Genomic DNA, 19,595 nt, shown 5'->3' on the forward strand with positions numbered 1-19,595 from the left:
AGTGTCCTTGGCTTGCTCAGTGGGCAGCTTGGCTTGGTGGAGTCCATGGCTGGGAGTGAGAGAAGCCTTCAGGGGAGACTAGATGCAGCTCTTTAGAAAAAGGCCTGTTTCATTGCTTCCCGGGGTGGATTCCAATGGGAAGAGACAGTTCATGTTTTGAAAGCATTTATTGCCATAGCAGAGAGTGTAGATGAAAAAGCCAAACCCCACTTTCTCAGGGTGGGCCTGAGGTTAAATACATTTTGCAGGCAGGGAGGAGTGTCTGGGAAGGAGAACTTAATTGGCTAAGCCCTTTAGGCCTTTAGGTACCTCATTAAAATGGAGAGTTGTCTTGAGGCTACTTGATCTGTGGTCACATCCTCTACCTGTGGAGGGGCTTGGGGCGTTGCCCTTACATAACTGATGGCCACAGACTTATGGAGAGCTGCAGCCTCATGTCAGGAGCCTGGTATCTAGGAGCGTGGCAAAATGCTTACTGTTCCTTGCAGGACTATCCCTGTGGAGTCACTGGGGTTTTAAACCTAGCTCAACCAGAAAACAGGCTGCCTTTCATGGTCCCACACCTTTCCAAACATCATATGTTCTCTCAAGTGCTCACTCTTAGCAAAATATCACATGCCCTTTTTCTAGGCAGCTTCCAGAAAACCACCATGTTTCTGTTCTCAGCAAAAACATCCTCTCGTGAGACAATTTCTAGAAAAACATCATATGGCACAACTGAGTCTCCAAAGAAACCAGAAATTTCCACTTCACATATGGCAAGAGTATATTTACTTTTGTAAGATGCTAGCAGCCTGTCTTCTGAAGTGCCTGTACCATTCCACATTCCTATCAGTAACCAATTAAGGTTCCCATTCTTCCGTATCTGTGCCAGCGTTTGAAGCCATCAGTGTCCGAACTTTGGCTGTTCTGGGAGGTGTATACTGGTGTTTTGTTTTATGTCTCCTTGATGACATATATTTGGGAGTGTTTCTCCATATAAAACATTAGCTATCTATGTGATCTTTCTGCGTGAGGTTGTACTAAGTCCTTTGTCCTGTTTTTATTGGGTTGTTTGTTTCCTTATTATTGGGACTTAGGAATTATTCATATATGGTTCTGGCATAAACACAGAAACAAAAGTCAACATTCTTCTGTGTTCTTTTGAACATAGGACCGAGAAATAAATGTGCAGTTATAGCCATCTGATTTCCAATAAAGCTACTAGAGAGACATGTTGGAGAACAGGCAGCCTTTTAGCAAATGGTGTTTGAGAACCTGGGTATCGCATGCAGAAAACTGAGACAAGGTTCCACATCCTTCACCTCAGACAAAAATTAATTACAACCGAATGAGAAATCTTCATGTAAAGTCTAAAAGCTTGGAATTAGTAGAGGGGACATAAGGAAAATAGTTGAAGATCTAGGCTTCTTTGTATGTTCAGTATCACTCTAGACATGAACAAAAATATTTTTGAAGCCTGGTGTGGCACTTCATTGTAATTGTTTTTATGTCAACTTGCCCCAAAATAGGGCTACCTGAGTAGGGAGCCTCACCTGGAGAGCTGTCCTGACTGCCTTGGTTTATTTCGGGGCCCACTAACTGGTAGCGGGCCCGAGGGAAAGGGTGTGGAGAAGGAGGCTCATTTCCTTCTTTGCTCCCTAGGTCTCCCTCCTGCAGACTTGTACTGTAGCTGGTGCTGATTCCTTTACTGATATCAGAATCAGCATTTTCAAGTTTTCACTGAGGGCTATAGGGCTCTTACGCACCAGCTGTAGTCTCAGGACTCGCACTATATTGGAGGATAGCTCATTTATTGACTTAACAGGGCTAGCTTATATAGCTCAGTGAGGGAGGGGAGGACAAAAGAACAAGGGAGGAGCCGGGCATGGTGGCGCACGCCTTTAATCAAAGCACTCGGGAGGCAGAGGCAGGCGGATTTCTGAGTTTGAGGCCAGCCTGGTCTACAAAGTGTTCCAGGACAGCCAGGGCTATACAGAGAAACCCTGTCTCAAAAAACCAAAAAAAAAAAAAAAAAAAAAAAAAAAAAGAACAAGGGAGGAAACACCTAATTTGCATATGCAGACTTGACTGAAGTCAGGCAAATGTTAAGCCAGTTCTCTGGCAGGGAATCAGAAGCTTAACTGATTCTTAACTTAAAAAGTTGAGTAGGCCCATGCCTGATTTGGGTAGGGAGCAGCCACCCTCCTGCCCAGCTCTCTGAGAGAAGTCCAGGGTATGGGCAATGCTCTACCTACCATCTCTTGTCTGCCTTGGGAACCAACAATCTTGAGACAACTCCAACTGTTGAGGTATCTAGCTTCAAGGACTGAGTAATTACCAGGTTCTCAGCTTTCAGTTCAAGGTCATCCTCCACACACTGTGAGTTCAACTGTAGGTTGGGCTACCTGAGACTGTAATTGTTAGCATTCTGTCTAAACTCCACCCCACAATTCCCTGACAACAGCCAGGTAGGCCTCACCCACTATAAAAGGGGCTGCTTGCCCCCTTCTCCCGCTCTTGCTCTTCTCTTCTTGCTATCTGCTCCCTTGTCCCTTCCCCATTCCATCCCCTCGCCCCTGCCCCGCTCTCTCCACATGCCCATGGCTGGCCTTTACTTCTGTACTCTCTAACCCCTCTGCGTTTCTCTGCTTCTTCTACCCTCTTGACTTCCCTCCCCATGCCCTGAATAAACTCTATTCTATATTATACCGTCGTGTGGCTGGTCCCTCAGGAACAAGTGATGCCTTGGAATGGGACTGCTGGGACAACTCCTCCCATACCTCACTACACCTTCCATAGAGCATATCCCTCCTTCTCTCGTTATCTTTTTATAAACACATCAGTAATCTAAAAAAAAAAAAAAAAAAAAAAAACCAAACAATAATAATAAAAAAATATTTAGAAACGTTTGGCATTATAATAGACATACAGAGAAAAGGCTTCAACTTGACAGAGCTGAAGCACCTATTAAATTACAAGAAAATATTTCTGTTTCTTTAAAAGCAAATGGTTTCTTCATTGGCTCCTGTTGTAAGCCGGCCCGCGGCCTACATGAACGGGGTGCACCTGGGAGGCAGGCTGGGGCTGAAAGAGACTTAGACTGTGAGAAAAGATAATGAAGCCAAGACAAAAATTTCTCTGATCAGGCCCGCGAGTTGAGTTTACTAAGAGAGTGTGCTTATAAGGGGGAAGGCCCATCCCCACTGCCAGTTCATTCTCCGTGCCTGGAGCCATTCTGTCAGCACGCGGTCGCCAGGAATGTCTCAGGAAGACAGGTTCAGCCTCTGAGCAGGTAGCAGAAGAGCAGGGCAGTTGTCTCTTCAAAAGGAGCCAGCCTAGTCAGAAAGTTGCACCGCAGGTGGCCCCACCTCCGAGGCAACAAGGTCTGTACCCGCCCGCTTCAGGCTGGGGGGGGGGGGGGGGGAAGCTACAATTGGCTCCACCCATAGAACTTCCTGTCAGGGAATGAGGGAAGTTTTACTTCATAGTTCAGTAGAAAACTTGAACCAGGTCAAATTGGTTCCTTGGAGAGATCCTGAACTCTCATTAACTGTTGCAGAAGAAGGTGAGTCTGGCTGGAAGAGACCTGGAGCGAGGGAGCTGTGAGAGGGAGGGCGAATGGAGCATCTATGGGGGTGGAAGTATTGTGTCTGCACAGGGAGGAAGCTGCTGGGGGGAGGGGTGGAGGCTAAGAGATATAAGGAGATGAACTGATGCGTTGCAGTGTGTCTGTGGGGAAGGTCACAGAGGGCCTGGTGCCCTTTATAGAAAGTTCTGTGTCCCCCAAGGCAGGTTCGTTAGAGTTGGGAGAGAACTCAGATCATGTTTAATTCATTTTTTCTTACCTCAATGTGCTGACTCCTCTTAATTGTACAACAGACAGATTTGCATGTGTGGCTGTGTGACCCTTGGCTTGACGGAGGGCTGCTGAAGCCACAGTGTAGTCTAGGGGCTCCGAGTCTTGTTTTGCATCTTGTCTGTTGCTTTCTCTTTATTATGTCTCTGTAGTACACTCTGAGGTGAAGTGGTGACACTTCTGCCAGTTCTTTTGTTATGCAGGATTGTTTTAACTGTCTTGGGGGTTTTGTTTCATGTTTATTAACATGATAAGTGAGCATATTTCTGGCTTCAGTGTGATATTTAACTGTAATAATTAACATATTAACTGTGTACCAGTCAAAGCAGGGGAGATGAACAATTCCTCTCTCTCCCTCTCTCTCTCTCTCCCTCCCTCCCTTCCTCCCCCCTCCCCCCTCCCCCTCCCCCTCTCTCTTTGGTCTGAGATAGGGGTTCTCTGTATAGCCTTGCCTGTCCTGAAACTCACTCTATAGACCAGGCTGGCCTTGAACTCACTGAGATCCTACCTGCCCCTGCCTTCCTTACACTTTCTTTATGTTTGAGTCCTTGAATGCCTCTCCTAGGTCGTCATAAAATATATAGTAAGCTGTTGACCTCTATAGTCATCCTGGGCTTTCAGGTATTTGGCACAGTAACGATTTGGGCGCACTCATTTCCCAGACCTGGCATTGGGCATGAGCCAGGAACATCTGTTCCAATATTGGCATGAAGGCGGTAGCAGGACTAGAGACAGCCTGTCCATGCCATCAGGAACAGCCTAAATGATATCCAGATCATCAGCCTTTTAAAACTATAGAACACTGCAAAATTTCAGGAGAAAAGGAAAAAAAGAAAGGATCGGGAGTGCTTTCCATTTGTCTAATAGGTAATTTTCCTCTCTTCTCCTTCCTTAAGATCTGTGCATTCAGATCTTTAGAGTCAGCTTGCCTTGACATGGCTGGCCAGGGAGACACTGAAGTGAGGATCATTCTGGTAGGGAAGACTGGAAATGGGAAGAGTGCTACAGCCAACACCATCCTCGGGAGACGTCAATTTGATTCTAAGATTTGTGCCAATGCTGTTACCAAGACCTGCCAGAGAGCATACAGGGAGTGGAAGGGGAAAAACCTTGTTGTAGTCGACACTCCTGGGCTCTTTGACACCAAGGAGACCATGAAAACCACATGTTTCGAGATCAGCCGCTGCGTTCTCTACTCCTGCCCTGGGCCTCACGCCATTATTCTGGTTTTGCGACTGGACCGTTACACTGAAGAAGAGCAGAAAACGGTCGCTCTGATCAAGGGTCTTTTTGGGGAGGCAGCCCTGAAGTACATGATCATCTTGTTTACTCACAAAGAAGACCTTGAGGATCAGAGCCTTGATAATTTTGTAAGTGATGCGGGTGAAAAGCTCAATAATATTATCTCCCAGTGTGGGAAGCGTTACTTGGCCTTTAATAACAAAGCAGCTCTGGATGAGCAAGAAAATCAAGTGCAGCAGCTGATAGAACTGACAGAGAAAATGGTGGCCCAAAATGGCGGATCCTACTTTTCTGACAAGATATATAAGGACATAGATAGCAGGCTGAACCATTGTCTAGAGGAACTGAAGGAGACTTATGCTCAGCAACTCACTAGTGAAATCGAAAGAATAGAAAAGGAATATGCTGCTAAATTAGAAAAAGGAAAGGCGGCACAAATTGTTTTTGCACAGAGAAATCATGATGAAAAATTAAGAAATTTGAAGGAAAAGGCTGAAGAGACTGTATTTATGTATATTTTCCAAAAGATAAAAGAAATTCTTTCAAAACTTTGGGACGAGTTGTGGTAAATTTTATTTATTTATTTTTATTAACGACATTTGTTTTTGACAATTTCATACAAGCACACATATAATGTGTTCTGAATATATTAATGACTTGCTTGGTGCTGGGAGCCATGGCCTCAGCCATTGCCTTGTGGACATTTTCTAGCTTACATAAACAATCCTGACAGAACATTCGTGGTCATAACAGGAAGAATGTGGGTAAAGAGGACACTGTGACCGTTGTTTCCAGAACCTCAAGATTGCCACCTGACCTTCAGAGCGATCCCAGACTCTTCCCCCATCCCCTGAAGCCTCCTCTTGCTTATGCTCATATTGCTACTCCTGAATAAAGGTTTTCAGAGCTTGATCAGTATGATTGACTTCTTGTCCCTCCCACTCTCTCACTACCTTTTCCTGGGTCCTCGCTGATGATCCCTGTAGGTGGGGGGGGGGGGGCAGCTTGGTGTGTTGGCATTGTAGTTTATAGAGTTTGGTTAAGACTAATGATGTCTTTTCTTCCCCAGCAGTCTACATAGCAACTTCCAGCAACATGAAAAGGGAGGAAGCTTCCAGCCCAGTTCCCGCCTGATTTCTTCATATAGTACAGTGTGTAGAGTGTTTAGCAATAGGGTGGGTATAGCAAGTTCTGGTGGGTTCTTTATAATTTGACATGATTTATTAATGTAGTATATTGTATTTTCTGAAGATGGTTACGGTGACATGTTACATTCCCTGACTGATTGAAGCATAATTGATAAATAAAATTGCTTGCTTCTCATGTGGACATTGTGGCATATATGTGTGTGCCTGTATACATGTATATGTATGTAAGTATGTGTAAATAATTAAACCAAGGTAATTAATAGTCATGAGCCCCATGCCCAACTGACTTTGAAATTTTAATTTTTGAAGTTAAACTAATTTCTTCCTTACATTTCCTCCCTTTAACCCCTCTCATGTTCCTCCTTGCTCCCTTTCAAATGAATAGCTCTCTTCTCTTTGTTATTTTTACACATGTATGCATACATAAACATATAAATACAAGTTGCTCAGCCTCTTTAGTGGCTATGTATGTACAGATTTCTGCGCTGACCACTTGGTATTGGGTAATCAGTCAGGGGAGCCACCCCTAAGGACATCCTGCAGCTCCTGCTGCTGCACGTGTCTGTGGCTCCTTTTTGGGGCTAAGACCTCCTGAGCTTTCCCCTTCCGTGGTAGCATGTCTATTGCTGTTGAACTTGTAGAGGTCTTGTTTTGGCATCCACATATTGTTGATGCATCATGGGTGAAGTTTTGGGATCATTTCTAGGAGAAAGGATCTCAGTCACTGCAGATTTCCTGGTTCTGAGATGGTCCCCGGGCCTTAGGTGCGGAGTTTTGTTATAGATGCGTCTGCCGAGTGTGGCTGGGCACCCCCGAGCCCCACTTGAGCTTTTTGGATTGTATATGAACATGAGATGGGAAATGTTTGCCCCCTTTAGCACAGTGTCCTCCAGATTCACCCATGTTACTGCAAACGACAGTTTCTGTGGTTAGTTTTTCTCACCTTTGTCTCAGGAGGTGACAGTTTCCTTCAGGGTCACGTTTCCTTGTCCTCTTCACCTCTTGTCTCTCTTATGCTGTCATCTTCCTTCAGATGTCAGTTCTGCCTGGTTACCTTTCATTTCAGAAGAAATTACAGGGGCTGGAGAGATGATGCAGCAGATAAGACTGTGTACTGCTCTTACAGAGGATCCAACTTCTGTTTCCAGCTCCCAGAGGGGCTGCTCACAACTACCTGTTGCTCCAGCTCCAGGGGATCCAATACCTTTGCCTTCCTCTGGTACTTGCACTCACAGCCCACATAGCCATGGCCAGGCAACACACACACACACACACACACACACACACACACACACTTAATTTAAATATAAACTAAGTAAGTCATTAGGAAGGCAGGCTGGAAGCTCTGTAGTAGATCTCCAAGTTCCACTATAGGTGGGTGAGCAGTCTGTGTGGAATGAGCCGTAAGTGCTGGGATGTGCAAGGCTTTTGTGACATCCTAAGGCATTTTCTCTTCTTAAGAGAAGATGAAATGCAGCATTCTGAATTGAGGAGACTATCAGGCCTACCGTTTCCACTAACCCCAAGTTCATCCTGTAGTAAGCCCAGTTCTTCATAGCTGGTACTTCTGAACTTGAAGCACCTATTGTGCTTCAGTCTCAGTCACTACCAATCTCCAGCCTTTCTGGGCGTGTGTTGGATGTTGATAATGCTGAAGATTTCACTTTTATGCCCTCGGAAGACTCTGATCACGTTAGTAGGTGTGCTGACCACAAGACTGCCTGTGGTACTCAACAGGTGCTACACCACAGTGGTGCCTGGAGTTGACTTTACGTAAGCCAGCTTATCTTGACTTTGAAATCTCTCATCTGTTATTAAATGGAAATAAAACATGGCAGAACAAAATGCACAGAATGCTTTTACAATTACACAGACCCATTCATGGTCATACCTGTACCCTCAATGATATTTTAAATAACTACTGCTTCAAAATAACTAATAATAAAAATATATTTGTGTTTTGTTTTTATTAATAACTTTTGCTTGTTGGCAAGTCCATGCATATGATATACTCTGGTCCTTCTTCCCCTCCTTCTTCTTTTCCTTCCCACCCCCTCCACCCCCCTCTTTCCTAAAATCTTTTCCCTAAATTATGACTTTTTCTTTTGCCTTATATATCACAGAATTGAATAGGGCTATTCATGTGATCATGAGTTTGGGGATATACATTAAAGCCTGGCTTTATGTACCACACTAGTAGGTATAGAACTGGACACTACAGTTCCCCCATCCCTGTCCCCATTTCTAGAATCTGTTTAGTTAGGGGGAGCTATGACATTAATAGTTTTTCCAAGCTGTGAGCTTCCTTCAGATTATTTAAAAATTTTTTACATACATGGGTTTGTTGCCTGCATGTCTGTTATGTGCATGGAGCCCACAGAGGCTGGAAGAGGGCGTCAGATCCCCTGGCATTGGAGTTACAAATGGCTGTGAGCCACCACTGAGTGCTGGAACTACAGTCTGGGTTCTTTGGAAGAGCAGCTAGGGCTCTTGATGCCATCTCTCTAGGGAAATTTTGATAATTTTTGTAATAAATTTACTAAGTATTCTATTAGTAATTTAGGCCATTAAAACTCCATTACAATGACTCTAAAAGGTAGTAACAGTATACACACATCACACTTGCTTAAGACTGAACTGTGAGTGACCAGAACTAAGTCTCTCCAGGTGGAAGGCAGAGGAGAGCTCTGCTTTGGACCAATTCCAGTCCTAAGTGACATCCAGGAAGAACTCTGAGTCTAGTTTAGCAGCTGAAATCTCCTGGAGATCTTCACTTCTCAGTCTCTCTATTTCAAGTACCATCTCATGTCAATGGCAGTGTATACAGCCCCTCTATCTTAACCATTCTGCTCTGTGATATGACATGAGATGAGTAAGACAAAGGTGAAGGGGCTAGCACAGGAAATGTCTGTTGGCAGGAAGGAGGTGTCTCAGGGCACATTTAAAAATAGCTGTTTTACTCTCATTAGAAAGGGTTCCGGGAAATGGGCTGACATCAGCTTGAAACTCACCATTTCTGGAGGACTGTTATGAAAAATCATCTCCGGTCTCTTCACACACACACAAAAATTCGACCAAGTTAGACCAGAGATTTCTTTAAGTCTGAGAGTGGAACTCATGGATTGAAAGAAAATGTCAGTTTATGTAGTATAGAGGGAACACGAAAAATGAACAGAAATTGTTGAGAAAGAAACTGTAGGGCTGGAAGGTGTTACTGCTGACCTGTGGAATCTGTTATAAATGTCTTTCTGGACTGGGACTGTATCTGGACATCTGTGCGCCCAGCATCCCAATTACTGAAGGTTTCAAACATGGGACCCTTCAGTGCACAGGGCAGTACATGGAAAGGTGAGAGGAGGCTTAGAAGGCCCATGGTGAAGAATTGAGGTTTGCCAGGACCTCTCTCAGAACCACCTGGTTGCCTGGTGACTCTGTGCCAAGTTACTAAATTTCACAGATGAACGTGGAAATCAAAGTCACTTCATAAATAGATTTTCCTGGTGGGAGGGTTGGTAATCTGACTCACTCCCCCGCCAATCACTCTTATTTTTAGTTGTGTTAGGGATCCAAAATCTAAGCTCTTTCCTGCTGATCTCTGCTTGAGTAACTCCCCAGAGCGGATGGTTCCTTGGGGCTTATAAACTGTGTGGATGTCAAGTATGCGAAAACAGTGTGGAGATATGAGGACATGAGGTTCTTCTAATATGTATATATGTGTGTGTGTGTATATATGTATATGTATGTGTGTGGATGGAGAGATTGAATAGAATTTGAAAGGAGACTGTCCCAAGTTGAAGAGGTAGGCATGAAGCCTGAAGCAAACAGAGAGAGAGAGAGAGAGAGAGAGAGAGAGAGAGAGAGAGAGAGAGAGAGAGAGAGGTGGAGGGGAGTGAGAGGGGAGGGGGAGAGGGAGGGGGAGGGGGCAAGGGGAGGGGGGAGGGGAAGGAGGGAGAGGGAGAGAGAGAGGGGGAGGTCCTGAAAAAAATCAACAAGTGGAAATAAAAGTGAAATTACACAAGAATCAGCCCCAAAGTAGGCAGAATAATAGAGAAGAGGAGAGAAAGAACAGGTTGGACAAGAAGAAATCTGGTAGCAGGACTGTGACTGTGTATTGTTAAAGAATTGTATACAGTCACATAGTGTGTTTGGATTAGTTCCACTCCAGTGTCTGTCCCCTCTGATTCCTTCTCTAGGCCTCTCCTTTCCTTCCCAACTTCTTGTCGTCTCTGTCTCTCTCCCCCATTTAAGAAAAAAAATCTAAACTCCACTTAGTGCTGTCCATATGTGCAGAGATGTGGAATCATCTACCAACAAATGGGTAACCTCTTAGGGGCAGTGCTCCTGAGAAAAAAACTTCACAACTTCTCTCTCTTTCTCTCTCTCTCTCTCTCTCTCTCTCACACACACACACACACACACACACACACACACACACACACACACACACACACAAACACTAGCAGCAATCAATTGCCCACAGCTCTCCTTAGATAGGGCAAGAGTTCATGAGCCCTTCCCCATCAGCACTGAGGTTTTGGTCCATGCAAATTTTTGTGTGAAATGACCTTGTCATATCCAGCAAATAGTGTTTCACTGCAGTGTTCAATGACTCCAGTCTTTTCACCCCTCTTCTGTAATAAGCCCTGACCCCTGAGGAGAGGAGATATGATATAGATGTGCTATTTAAATCCAACTGTATCATGAATTATATGACATGTAAAAATACCTAAATATCCAAATTAAAAGTAGATTCTAGGGGCTGGTGAGATGGCTCAGTGGGTAAGAGCACCCGACTGCTCTTCCGAAGGTCCGGAGTTCAAATCCCAGCAACCACATGGTGGCTCACAACCATCTGTAACGAGATCTGACTCCCTCTTCTGGAGTGTCTGAAGACAGCTACAGTGTACTTACATATAATAAATAAATAAATCTTTAAAAAAAAAAAAGTAGATTCTATTTATATGCTATTAACAAGGAGCTCTCTTCTCTCTCTTTCTCTCTTACTCAATTATTTCTTTCTCTCATTTCTTTCTTTTTTTTTTTAAGCTCAGCTGCCCAGAAGTTAGTGGCTTCTTCTTCTTTTTTATTGATTGATTGATTGATTGATTGATTGATTATATGTAAGTATGCTGTAGCTGTCTTCAGACACTCCAGAAGAGGGAGTCAGATCTCGTTACGGATGGTTGTGAGCCACCATGTGGTTGCTGGGATTTGAACTCCGGTTCTTCGGAAGAGCAGTCGGGTACTCTTACCCACTGAGCCATCTCACCAGCCCCCTTTCTCTCATTTCTTAAACAAACATACAGGAGATTCAATATCACTGCCAGCCAAGTCATTGTCATTCACATTTACAGATTGTTCTGCCAAACAAGAGCTGACTGACCGTTATTTACTATGATGGACCATATTGCAGTCAACTAAAGTCCTGGTGGTGAAAAAACGTGACTATTGATTTATCACATTCCAAGTGCTAAGTAGCTACCAGCAGCCCATGGGTACCACATGAGATGACACAGAACAAGAGGACTGCAGAACGTTCTGCAGTGCAGCTTGCTAGGAAGATGGGTGGGTCCCTTGCACACTCCTATTTCCACAGTTCCTCCCCCTCGCTTCCTCTCTGCTACTCTGTTTTCTTGGTGTTTAGTATTGTTTCGAAATCAGAGAAGGTCAAAGGACCCAGATTTTCAGGTAAGAGAATAGGGATGGATGATGTGGGTGTTGAATTTGGTGAGGAAGGGGCCTCTCTACTAGCTGTGTCTAGTAAACCTCCTGACAGACCTGCTCTTGGGAATTGTATTCATTGGCTTCTGTTTCCAGCCTGATAATTTTAGGCTGTAGTCCGAGTTGAAGGCTGAGTTCTACAAATTCCTGTGTGCTTCAGGGTTCGCTGCTTTGAGGAGGACACTTTTTCTACAGGGAAAGTATTCCTGCACTGGTCAAAAAAAAAAAATTTTTTTTTTAAATGTGACTCTTCCAGGAAGAGAATGACTGAGTTAGCTTGGAGAGAGCAGGCAGGAAGAAGGCAGGGATGCGGAGGATCCCTAACAGGCTCAGCTTGGCACAGCTCCCCCAAGCTGCCATAATGTTGGGATTAGCACTAGCCTTTATCTTTTTCCTGTAAGCTGCTTCCTAGGGAACCTGCCTCTTGGGGAAACTATTTCCCCCCCGAGTTCTTAGAAGAGCTGAGCTCCCTCCAGGTAGGTCTAAGTAGGGAGGTTATGTTTACTGTGGCTACTGTTCTGAAGCCAGTAGTAGACGTTTGGTCATAGGCAGAGCGGGGATGACTTAGTCAATGAAATCTGCACCTACAGAAACACAGGTCCTGGTTTTACAGATGAATTAGAGTCTAAAGAGCTCCTCTGTCACCCTGTGCCCTCTGTCTCCCCCGACCCCGAGAAAGTTTTGAGAAATTTTCTACCATTGATACTGGGCCTCCTTGCTAATCACCAAATCAAGTCTGTGCTAAGAACCAATGCTTTGTGTGAGTTTGTGGTTTCTTTTTAGTTTATGAGAAGCTGTCTTCCACCCACCTGGCCTTCAGGCATAAAAAGCCTCTTTCAAAAGAAGCATCTAGAGTTCTGCTTCACATCTGTATCTGAGGGCTCCCTGTGTGGGGACTCTGTCCTTACCAAGGAGCATTCCAACCTGTCCTGATTGTAGTTGGCTCCAGAGTTTTCAAATGTGTTCATGTGTATTAGGTAGAGGAAACACTCAAATGAGCTGAGTGTTTCTACATAACTGTGTCTTGGTTAACAGGGAAGGATGGCTGGGTGGCACAGGCCACCCCCAAGCAGAGAGAGGTAAAGACCCAAGAAGGTCAATTTGCTTGTTTAGTAAATTGAGACCCGCCCTTTGTCCAGTGCTGTGTCTGTGCCTGGAAAGTTTCCTGTCACAGAGTCAAAGAGGAGACAGTCATATGCTAAAAAATGATTTCGTGTTACAATCATGTCTTCGATGAGGAAATGCTGCTGTGCAGTTACAGCAAAAGCAAGTGATCTCAAAAGTGGAGTCTCAGGTTGGCACTGCTGCAGGAGAGAGCCATTGGAGAGAGCATCTCAGGAAGTAGAGGCAGAGCAGCCCCAGCTGGGGGATGGGCTGGAGCAGTGCCCCCAGAAAGGGAAAATTCTGAGAAAGCATAGGAGATAAAAGTGCTTCAAGGGTCCTGGGAACAGAGGGGAGGTCAGTGACTTCAGCGAAAGATGTCCATGAAGGAACTTCTGGACCATTCTAATAGTTCAAACTATCCTCTAAAGAGAATCAAAAGCTGCTAGGGAATTCAAGCAAGAAAATGAAAATGAAATTTTATTTTGAAAGTGAGATCTGGTGGTAGAGTTGTGAAGGGACCAAGGAAGGGATGATTGGGCTGACAATGAACAGCAATGGGTCTGATCAACATGAAGGTAGAAACAAAGGGACAAATGAGATTTCTGAATGTAGTCATTGGGATTTGGTGATGGGCTCATGCAAGGCAGGAAACCAAGACTAGAGTAGAGCTCAAAGCTCAGCAAGAGCCATGGTCTGTGTGGTGATAGCATTTATGGAGATGCAGAGTCGGGCCTGGGGTGTGGGAGGAGTGTCAAGGGCTCTATCCTGGTCAGCCTTTGTTAGAGATGCCCACGAAAACCACGATGAGAAGCTGAGCCAGAAGTGTGGGCACCATAGTAGTCATTCACTAGCTGAAGGGATGGAGGGAAACAGGGCCAGCCTGAGAAGGAGCTGGTAGGATTTAAGTTTGTGTAAGGAAAAGAATAGCCTGAAAAATGGAATGTTGAAATGACCTTTTGGGGATGGGGCAGGAGAAATAAAAAGGCTGAGTTTATGGCAAAAAGTTCAGTGTTGGATACAGGAAGTGGGGCTCCAAGTGGTTTTCATAACTTGCCGTGGTCGCTTCTTTATCTGCAGGAAGCCGAGCTACAATGGAAGTCCAGTGCGGTGGTGCGGGGTTCATCCCAGAAAGTTCAAGGAGCAGCCATGGTGAGAAGAGCTGGGATGTGGGGTGGAGTGTAACCAAACTGCAGGAGAAGTGGGGAGGCAGACAAGGAGGGGTGCAGTCCCTCCTGCCTTGACCACGAGTCCCTACTGAATGGGAGAAAACCCTGACGCCGCCCTGGTATTTCTTTTCATTTCTCTGCTTTCCCATTCCTCTTGACTCAGCTGCTCTCCCACTGGTCCAGAGCTTGACATAGCCCTCCCTTTCCTCCTCTCCTTCTTTTCCCACTCTTGCTTGTTTTGACATGGGCTTCCACACACACTGTGGCCCTGGTCAGCTTGGAATCTGGGACAGACACCCTGCTCCTGTCTCTCCAGTGCAGAGTGATGGGTATGAGTCACCATGTCTGCCTTCAGCACAACTTCTTACTTCCTCTTTCCTACAGGCAGAAAGGCTGCCATGGCCTCTCTGCTTGTGGCCTTTCTGGTCACATCTCTGTCCTTTCCTGAAGGAGAATCGAGAGAAAGCAATGTGGGGGTCATTGGTCCCTCGTCTGGCTCCTTGCACCCATCACCCCCATTCCAATCAACAAATGAATCAGGGTGCCATTGAGCTTCTGATCCTCTTCCCGCCATGTTCATTAATGTCAGTTGAGATTTTGCTCGTTTATCAAACTACCTTACAACATAGTAGCTTAAAACATCAGCTCTTTCTTTGAACCACACCAGTTAAAACTGGCCTGTGACTCATGCTCCTGCCAGAGTGCCAATACGCTCACAGATGCATCACTCATGTACCTGTGGCAGGGTAGTTGTTCCCCATCAGTCTTGACAGACTCACAGACAGGTGTGTGTACTTCAGGGCTTCTTAAACACTTGCCTCCAATGCTGCTTTTTTCTCAAGAAATTTTTATGTGACCCTAGGTACATACATATATAAAATAGGCTTCTGAAATGAACTTTTGATATACTTACTGAATGGCAGTCTTACAATTTCCTATTATACATTTACAATATCAATCAACCCTAAAGATTGACATGCTCTATCCTCCAAGGTCAAATATTCAATCAAACCTTACTTCAGCAAGACAAAACCAAACCCAAGTATAGCCACCTCACCAATGTGCAAACATGTTCTTTTAAGTTGAAGACAACAGTACATTTATTTACTTTAATTTTCTTATTTAATTTTCTTATATGTATGCTATGAATATATGTATATATGTGTTTATAATTTACTGTTTCTTAAAGATTAAAGTATATTTGCCCCATTTGTATCACAAGGAAATTCAGGCAGATAGGATGAATAATTTTTGTAGAACTATTATATAACATAGTGAACATACTTAGTACCATATTTTACAGTTCATAAGAAAGCAGATTTTAAGTGCTTACACTACCAGTTATATGAGCAATGGAGATGTTAAATTTTGTGAGTATCTTTTTAAGCAATGTATTGTACACTCTAGCTACATACAAGCTGTGTTTTACAACTTGTTTTTGACAACACCAAAGAAGCGTATGTCATGTACAAGAAAAGTAAATATGAAAATTAAAGTTAATGAATGTATTGTTGTCTTCAACTTAAAACAACATGTTTGCACATTGGTGAGGTGGGTTTGGTTTGTTTTGCAAAAGTAAGGTTTGATTGAATATTTGACCTTGGAGGATAGAGCATGCCAAACAATCTTTAGGGTTGATTGACATTGTAAATGTATAATAGGAAATTGTAAGACTGCCATTCAGTAAGTATATCATACAAAGCAGTGTTAGTGTCAAATTTAAGTCCAGACGTCTCTGGCAATGTTTATTGGTGCTACAGGGTATTAACAAGTATTTATGTTGTTTGGTCAGTAACAAGGTTGCTGTTTCATCAAAGAACACAGTCAAGTGCTATCAGAGTCATTACAAATTCATTACACCTTTGATTTCAAAATATTTTTTAGTCATTGTGCATTCAGAATCTTTTACTGTTGCTAACTTTTTCTCTTCTTCTCCATGTTCAACTTTGTGGCCCCACATGAAGTCACACCTATACTTTAAGAAGCTTTGGTATAGTCAACTAGCTCTTGGGCAGGCCGGGGTAGAGGGATCTTTCCTGGCTGTTACTGTCAGGGAATCTAGTTCAGGAATCTTCACATGGAAACTGCAGAAGAGGCAAAGGAGCAAGCAGGCTTAAGGGTTTGAACATTTTGTTTACCTGTCCTCGAAAGCATATCACAGTGTGTCCCAAAACCAGACCCATTGGCTACACTTCACTGAGGAGAGTTGCAAATCTACATCCCAAAGAAGAGGGCATTCAGGGATGAGAAGGAGAGGGTGTGTATTGCAGTCTAATCATGGGTCATTATTGATAAGCATTTTCTCTCCCCCAGTAAAGCAGATATAGGCCAGATTAGACCAGATTAAAAGTAGAAAAAGGCAGGTTTATTAGGAGGCAGTTCTCCAGTAGGTTCATCAATCTCACAGGTGGAGGTCAATGAAGTCACACATCCAGGCTAAAGCAAGGGGATTTTATAGAATTTAGGTGAGGAGTGATGATGTGCTAGCTAAGAGCTGGGATTGTGCCCATACATGGTCAAAACCTGAGCGCTTGGATGGTCACTCTTGGGTGGGTTGCCGGAAACTCAAAGAGACAGGAAGTGCTGATATGTTAGCTCAGAGTTTTCTCCATGCATCTAAGCAGACAGGGGAGTTTTCTCTGTGTGGGTGTGGTTGGGGGAAAGAGGACAGATGGGGGTTTCTTAGCTTGTGCAGGGGATGAGCAGGGGTTCTAGTCTAACAATCACCATGTGGTGTCTATGCTGGCTAATTATGGTGTAGTAGCTACCACTGATATCTTTTCCTGTTCTTCCTTCCTATGACCAATAAAACAATGTCCACAAGAATCTTCCCGATGGGGCACTCTACTGTATTAAGTAAATACTGATTTGAACTGCGCCTGTATCCTCTCCTAGACCATCCTAGACAGTGTTCTCAGTCATATTTCTTCTTTTATCCTGGGATTCTGGTCCCCAAACTTGGGAAACTATCTTAAGGTTTGTACATTCTCCCCTACTTGGCTCTCAGTTGGAAGAAAATGTTATTTTTAAAATATAAATAAAAAAAAATTATGTCTTTCTCTGCAGATGCCCCAAACTCGCACTTTGTGTTCCACTCTGAGTTCTGTAAGTCAGGCAGCTACCAGAAGTGGTTCACTGGTCGCTTCTGAAACTCTTCTTTCCTCTTCTGGGTACTTGGAAATCACAAAGGGTCGGAATGAGGAGCTTAAAAGGAATATTACGAAAGGGCAGTGAAGAAAAGAGATCAAGGGAGGTACCCGTTGTCAGGCCCTTTGAGACAGGCATTTAGACCCACAGGTTGTCTGTAGTCCCTGGTAGGACAGAGATGACACCATGGGGAAAGGTCATAAGTATCCAGAGAGTGGGCATCGGATTGTGTGATTTTATTCGCTTAACTGTCGAGGGCTGAGTCTAAGATTTGGTTTTGTTTCCTTGGTGTTCTAGAGCTTGGAAACCAAGATCAAGGAATTCCCCAACTGAGAATTGTCTTACTTGGAAAAACTGGAGCAGGAAAGAGTTCAACAGGGAACAGTATCCTTGGGGAAAAAGTGTTTAATTCTGGCATTTGTGCAAAATCCATCACCAAGGTCTGTGAAAAAAGGGTGAGCACCTGGGATGGGAAAGAGCTTGTTGTCGTGGATACACCTGGTATTTTTGACACTGAGGTACCAGATGCTGACACACAAAGGGAGATCACTCGCTATGTTGCCCTGACCTCTCCAGGGCCTCATGCTCTGCTCCTGGTAGTTCCACTGGGGCGTTATACTGTGGAAGAACACAAGGCTACACAGAAAATTCTGGACATGTTTGGAAAACAGGCTAGAAGATTCATGATTCTCTTGCTCACCAGGAAGGATGACTTAGAAGACACTGATATCCATGAGTACTTAGAGAAGGCTCCTAAATTCTTTCAAGAGGTGATGCATGAGTTCCAGAATCGCTACTGTTTGTTCAACAACAGAGCCTCAGGCGCTGAAAAGGAAGAGCAGAAGATGCAATTGTTGACCTTGGTCCAGAGCATGGTGAGGGAAAATGGTGGAAGATGCTTTACTAATAAGATGTATGAAAGTGCCGAGTGTGTGATCCAGAAAGAGACCTTGAGGATGCAAGAATTATACAGAGAGGAGCTAGAGAGGGAGAAAGCACGGATAAGACGGGAGTATGAAGAACAGATTAAAGATCTGAGAGATGAACTGGAGAGGGAAATAAGAAGGGCACGTATGGAGAGGGAATTCAAGGAGAGGGAGGCTATCTTTACAAAGAATCAACAAAATGCTAGGAAGGAAGTTGAGAACACAAGTATGATACTTGAATTAATTATAAAAGCATGGGAGATTGCTTCCTTTATCTTCAACCAGTTTATGAAAGACTAGGCTTAGTCTATAAGACTAGACCTTATTTCTATTTTCTGCATTTCCCTTGATAACCCTGCCCTATAGTGCTCACCCCCCCCGATGCCCAAATGCTCTAGTTTCTGTCTTCCAGGATGAAGTAATGAAGTAAAGTTTACCACTGATAGTTGTTCAATTGACTTATCGAGACAATGACCAATCTTCAATTTGTGAAACTCCAAAGCTGAACGTATTACTGCCTGCTGCCTTGAGTTCTTCCTCAAATGAAAACCACCCAGGAGGCCACAGAAAATGACTGTAAGATGAACCCATTTCTCCACTGGATTCTCAACAGTAATCTTCACCTGCAGCTTCCACACATGATACCCATATTTTGGACAACTGCCTTGTATGTTTTATTAGGAAGTTCCAATCTTTGCATGAGGTAATCTTTAGTCAGAGATAGATAGCATACAGTTCTCAATGGACATCAGGTTTGTTTAATTATATTTTCACAAATGGCATCAAGTTGTTCCCCAGCTGGCCTTTGAAGGCCAAGAAGATCTCACAAGTCAAATAATCCAGGTTGAACACAAGTTAGCAGCTCAGCAGGTGACATCACAATGTTTGCTCTGTTCAGGTGTCCAACCTTTTCACCAGTGTGATCAGTAGTCAGCTCTCTCCTTGAGAAACGATCTGGCTACTGTAGCCAGAACCACTACATATCCAATCATGCTGCTTCTGCCCCCACCCAGCTCAATTGCTTATTGCTGTTATAATAAACTTTTCTGTTGCCTCACACATATTTAGAGCTGGAATCTGTTTTGTGTTGGAAGATGGTGCTGCTGTAACTGCACAGAGACAGATTTCATCTTATTGGTAGAAGTGTGAGGTGTTTTTTGAACCAGACTTGCTGTATGCCCATGGCACCTCATTTCCTGTCTTGTTTTCTTAGGCATGTGCATATATGTGTACATGTGTGTATGTGTGCAGGTACATGGGTGTTTGTGGAGGGTAGAGGATGGTCTTAGGTGTCTTCCTTGGT

At 44.0% G+C, this 19,595-nt stretch overlaps 2 protein-coding genes and 1 long non-coding RNA gene across 9 annotated transcripts; 2 read left to right on the forward strand and 1 right to left on the reverse strand.

Moving 5' to 3' along the window:
• Nucleotides 1–3,124: 3,124 nt before the first annotated feature.
• On the reverse strand, nucleotides 3,125–4,102 carry Gm46958. Its single transcript, XR_001785233.2, has 2 exons — nucleotides 3,828–4,102; nucleotides 3,125–3,317 (listed from the first exon to the last, which is right to left on the reverse strand). It is a non-coding gene; the product is annotated as a predicted gene, 46958 (long non-coding RNA).
• Nucleotides 3,414–6,409, forward strand: Gimap9 (GTPase, IMAP family member 9). Of its 3 annotated transcripts, none has more exons than XR_868861.1 (3): nucleotides 3,414–3,547; nucleotides 4,735–5,977; nucleotides 6,150–6,409. XR_868861.1 is itself a non-coding variant. In NM_174960.2 (2 exons), the coding sequence occupies exon 2, from the start codon at nucleotides 4,774–4,776 to the stop codon at nucleotides 5,647–5,649; it is 876 nt and encodes a 291-aa protein (NP_777620.1). In that variant the 5' UTR covers nucleotides 3,428–3,547; nucleotides 4,735–4,773; the 3' UTR covers nucleotides 5,650–5,997. The 3 variants fall into 3 exon arrangements, 1 of the variants encoding a protein (NP_777620.1); XR_868862.1 differs by having other exon boundaries at nucleotides 6,153–6,409; NM_174960.2 differs by lacking the exon at nucleotides 6,150–6,409 and having other exon boundaries at nucleotides 3,428–3,547; nucleotides 4,735–5,997.
• A 5,461-nt stretch (nucleotides 6,410–11,870) lies between these two features.
• Gimap4 (GTPase, IMAP family member 4) lies at nucleotides 11,871–19,355 on the forward strand. Of its 5 annotated transcripts, NM_175048.3 has the most exons (5): nucleotides 11,871–11,916; nucleotides 14,131–14,202; nucleotides 17,664–17,750; nucleotides 18,135–18,241; nucleotides 18,705–19,355. In NM_175048.3, exons 2-5 carry the CDS (start codon nucleotides 14,145–14,147, stop codon nucleotides 18,720–18,722), a joined length of 270 nt encoding a protein of 89 aa, NP_778213.2. In that variant the 5' UTR covers nucleotides 11,871–11,916; nucleotides 14,131–14,144; the 3' UTR covers nucleotides 18,723–19,355. The 5 variants fall into 5 exon arrangements, with proteins under 5 accessions (NP_778213.2, NP_001230128.1, NP_001230129.1 ...); NM_001243199.1 differs by having other exon boundaries at nucleotides 17,664–18,241; nucleotides 18,691–19,355; NM_001243200.1 differs by having other exon boundaries at nucleotides 18,135–19,355.
• The last annotated feature ends 240 nt before the right edge of the window (nucleotides 19,356–19,595 follow it).

The sequence above is a fragment of the Mus musculus genome, chromosome 6 (assembly GCF_000001635.26).
Source record: "Mus musculus strain C57BL/6J chromosome 6, GRCm38.p6 C57BL/6J".
NCBI lineage: Eukaryota > Metazoa > Chordata > Mammalia > Rodentia > Muridae > Mus > Mus musculus.

Bases quoted from the DNA above. Each gene is read 5' to 3' on its own strand.
- Gimap9 (NM_174960.2), top strand. From the start codon at position 4,774: ATGGCTGGCCAGGGAGACACTGAAGTGAGGATCATTCTGGTAGGGAAG.
- Gimap4 (NM_174990.4), top strand. From the start codon at position 14,145: ATGGAAGTCCAGTGCGGTGGTGCGGGGTTCATCCCAGAAAGTTCAAGG. The intron at 14,203-17,663 runs GTGAGAAGAGCT...TTGGTGTTCTAG, and splicing joins AAGTTCAAGGAGCAGCCATG to AGCTTGGAAACCAAGATCAA.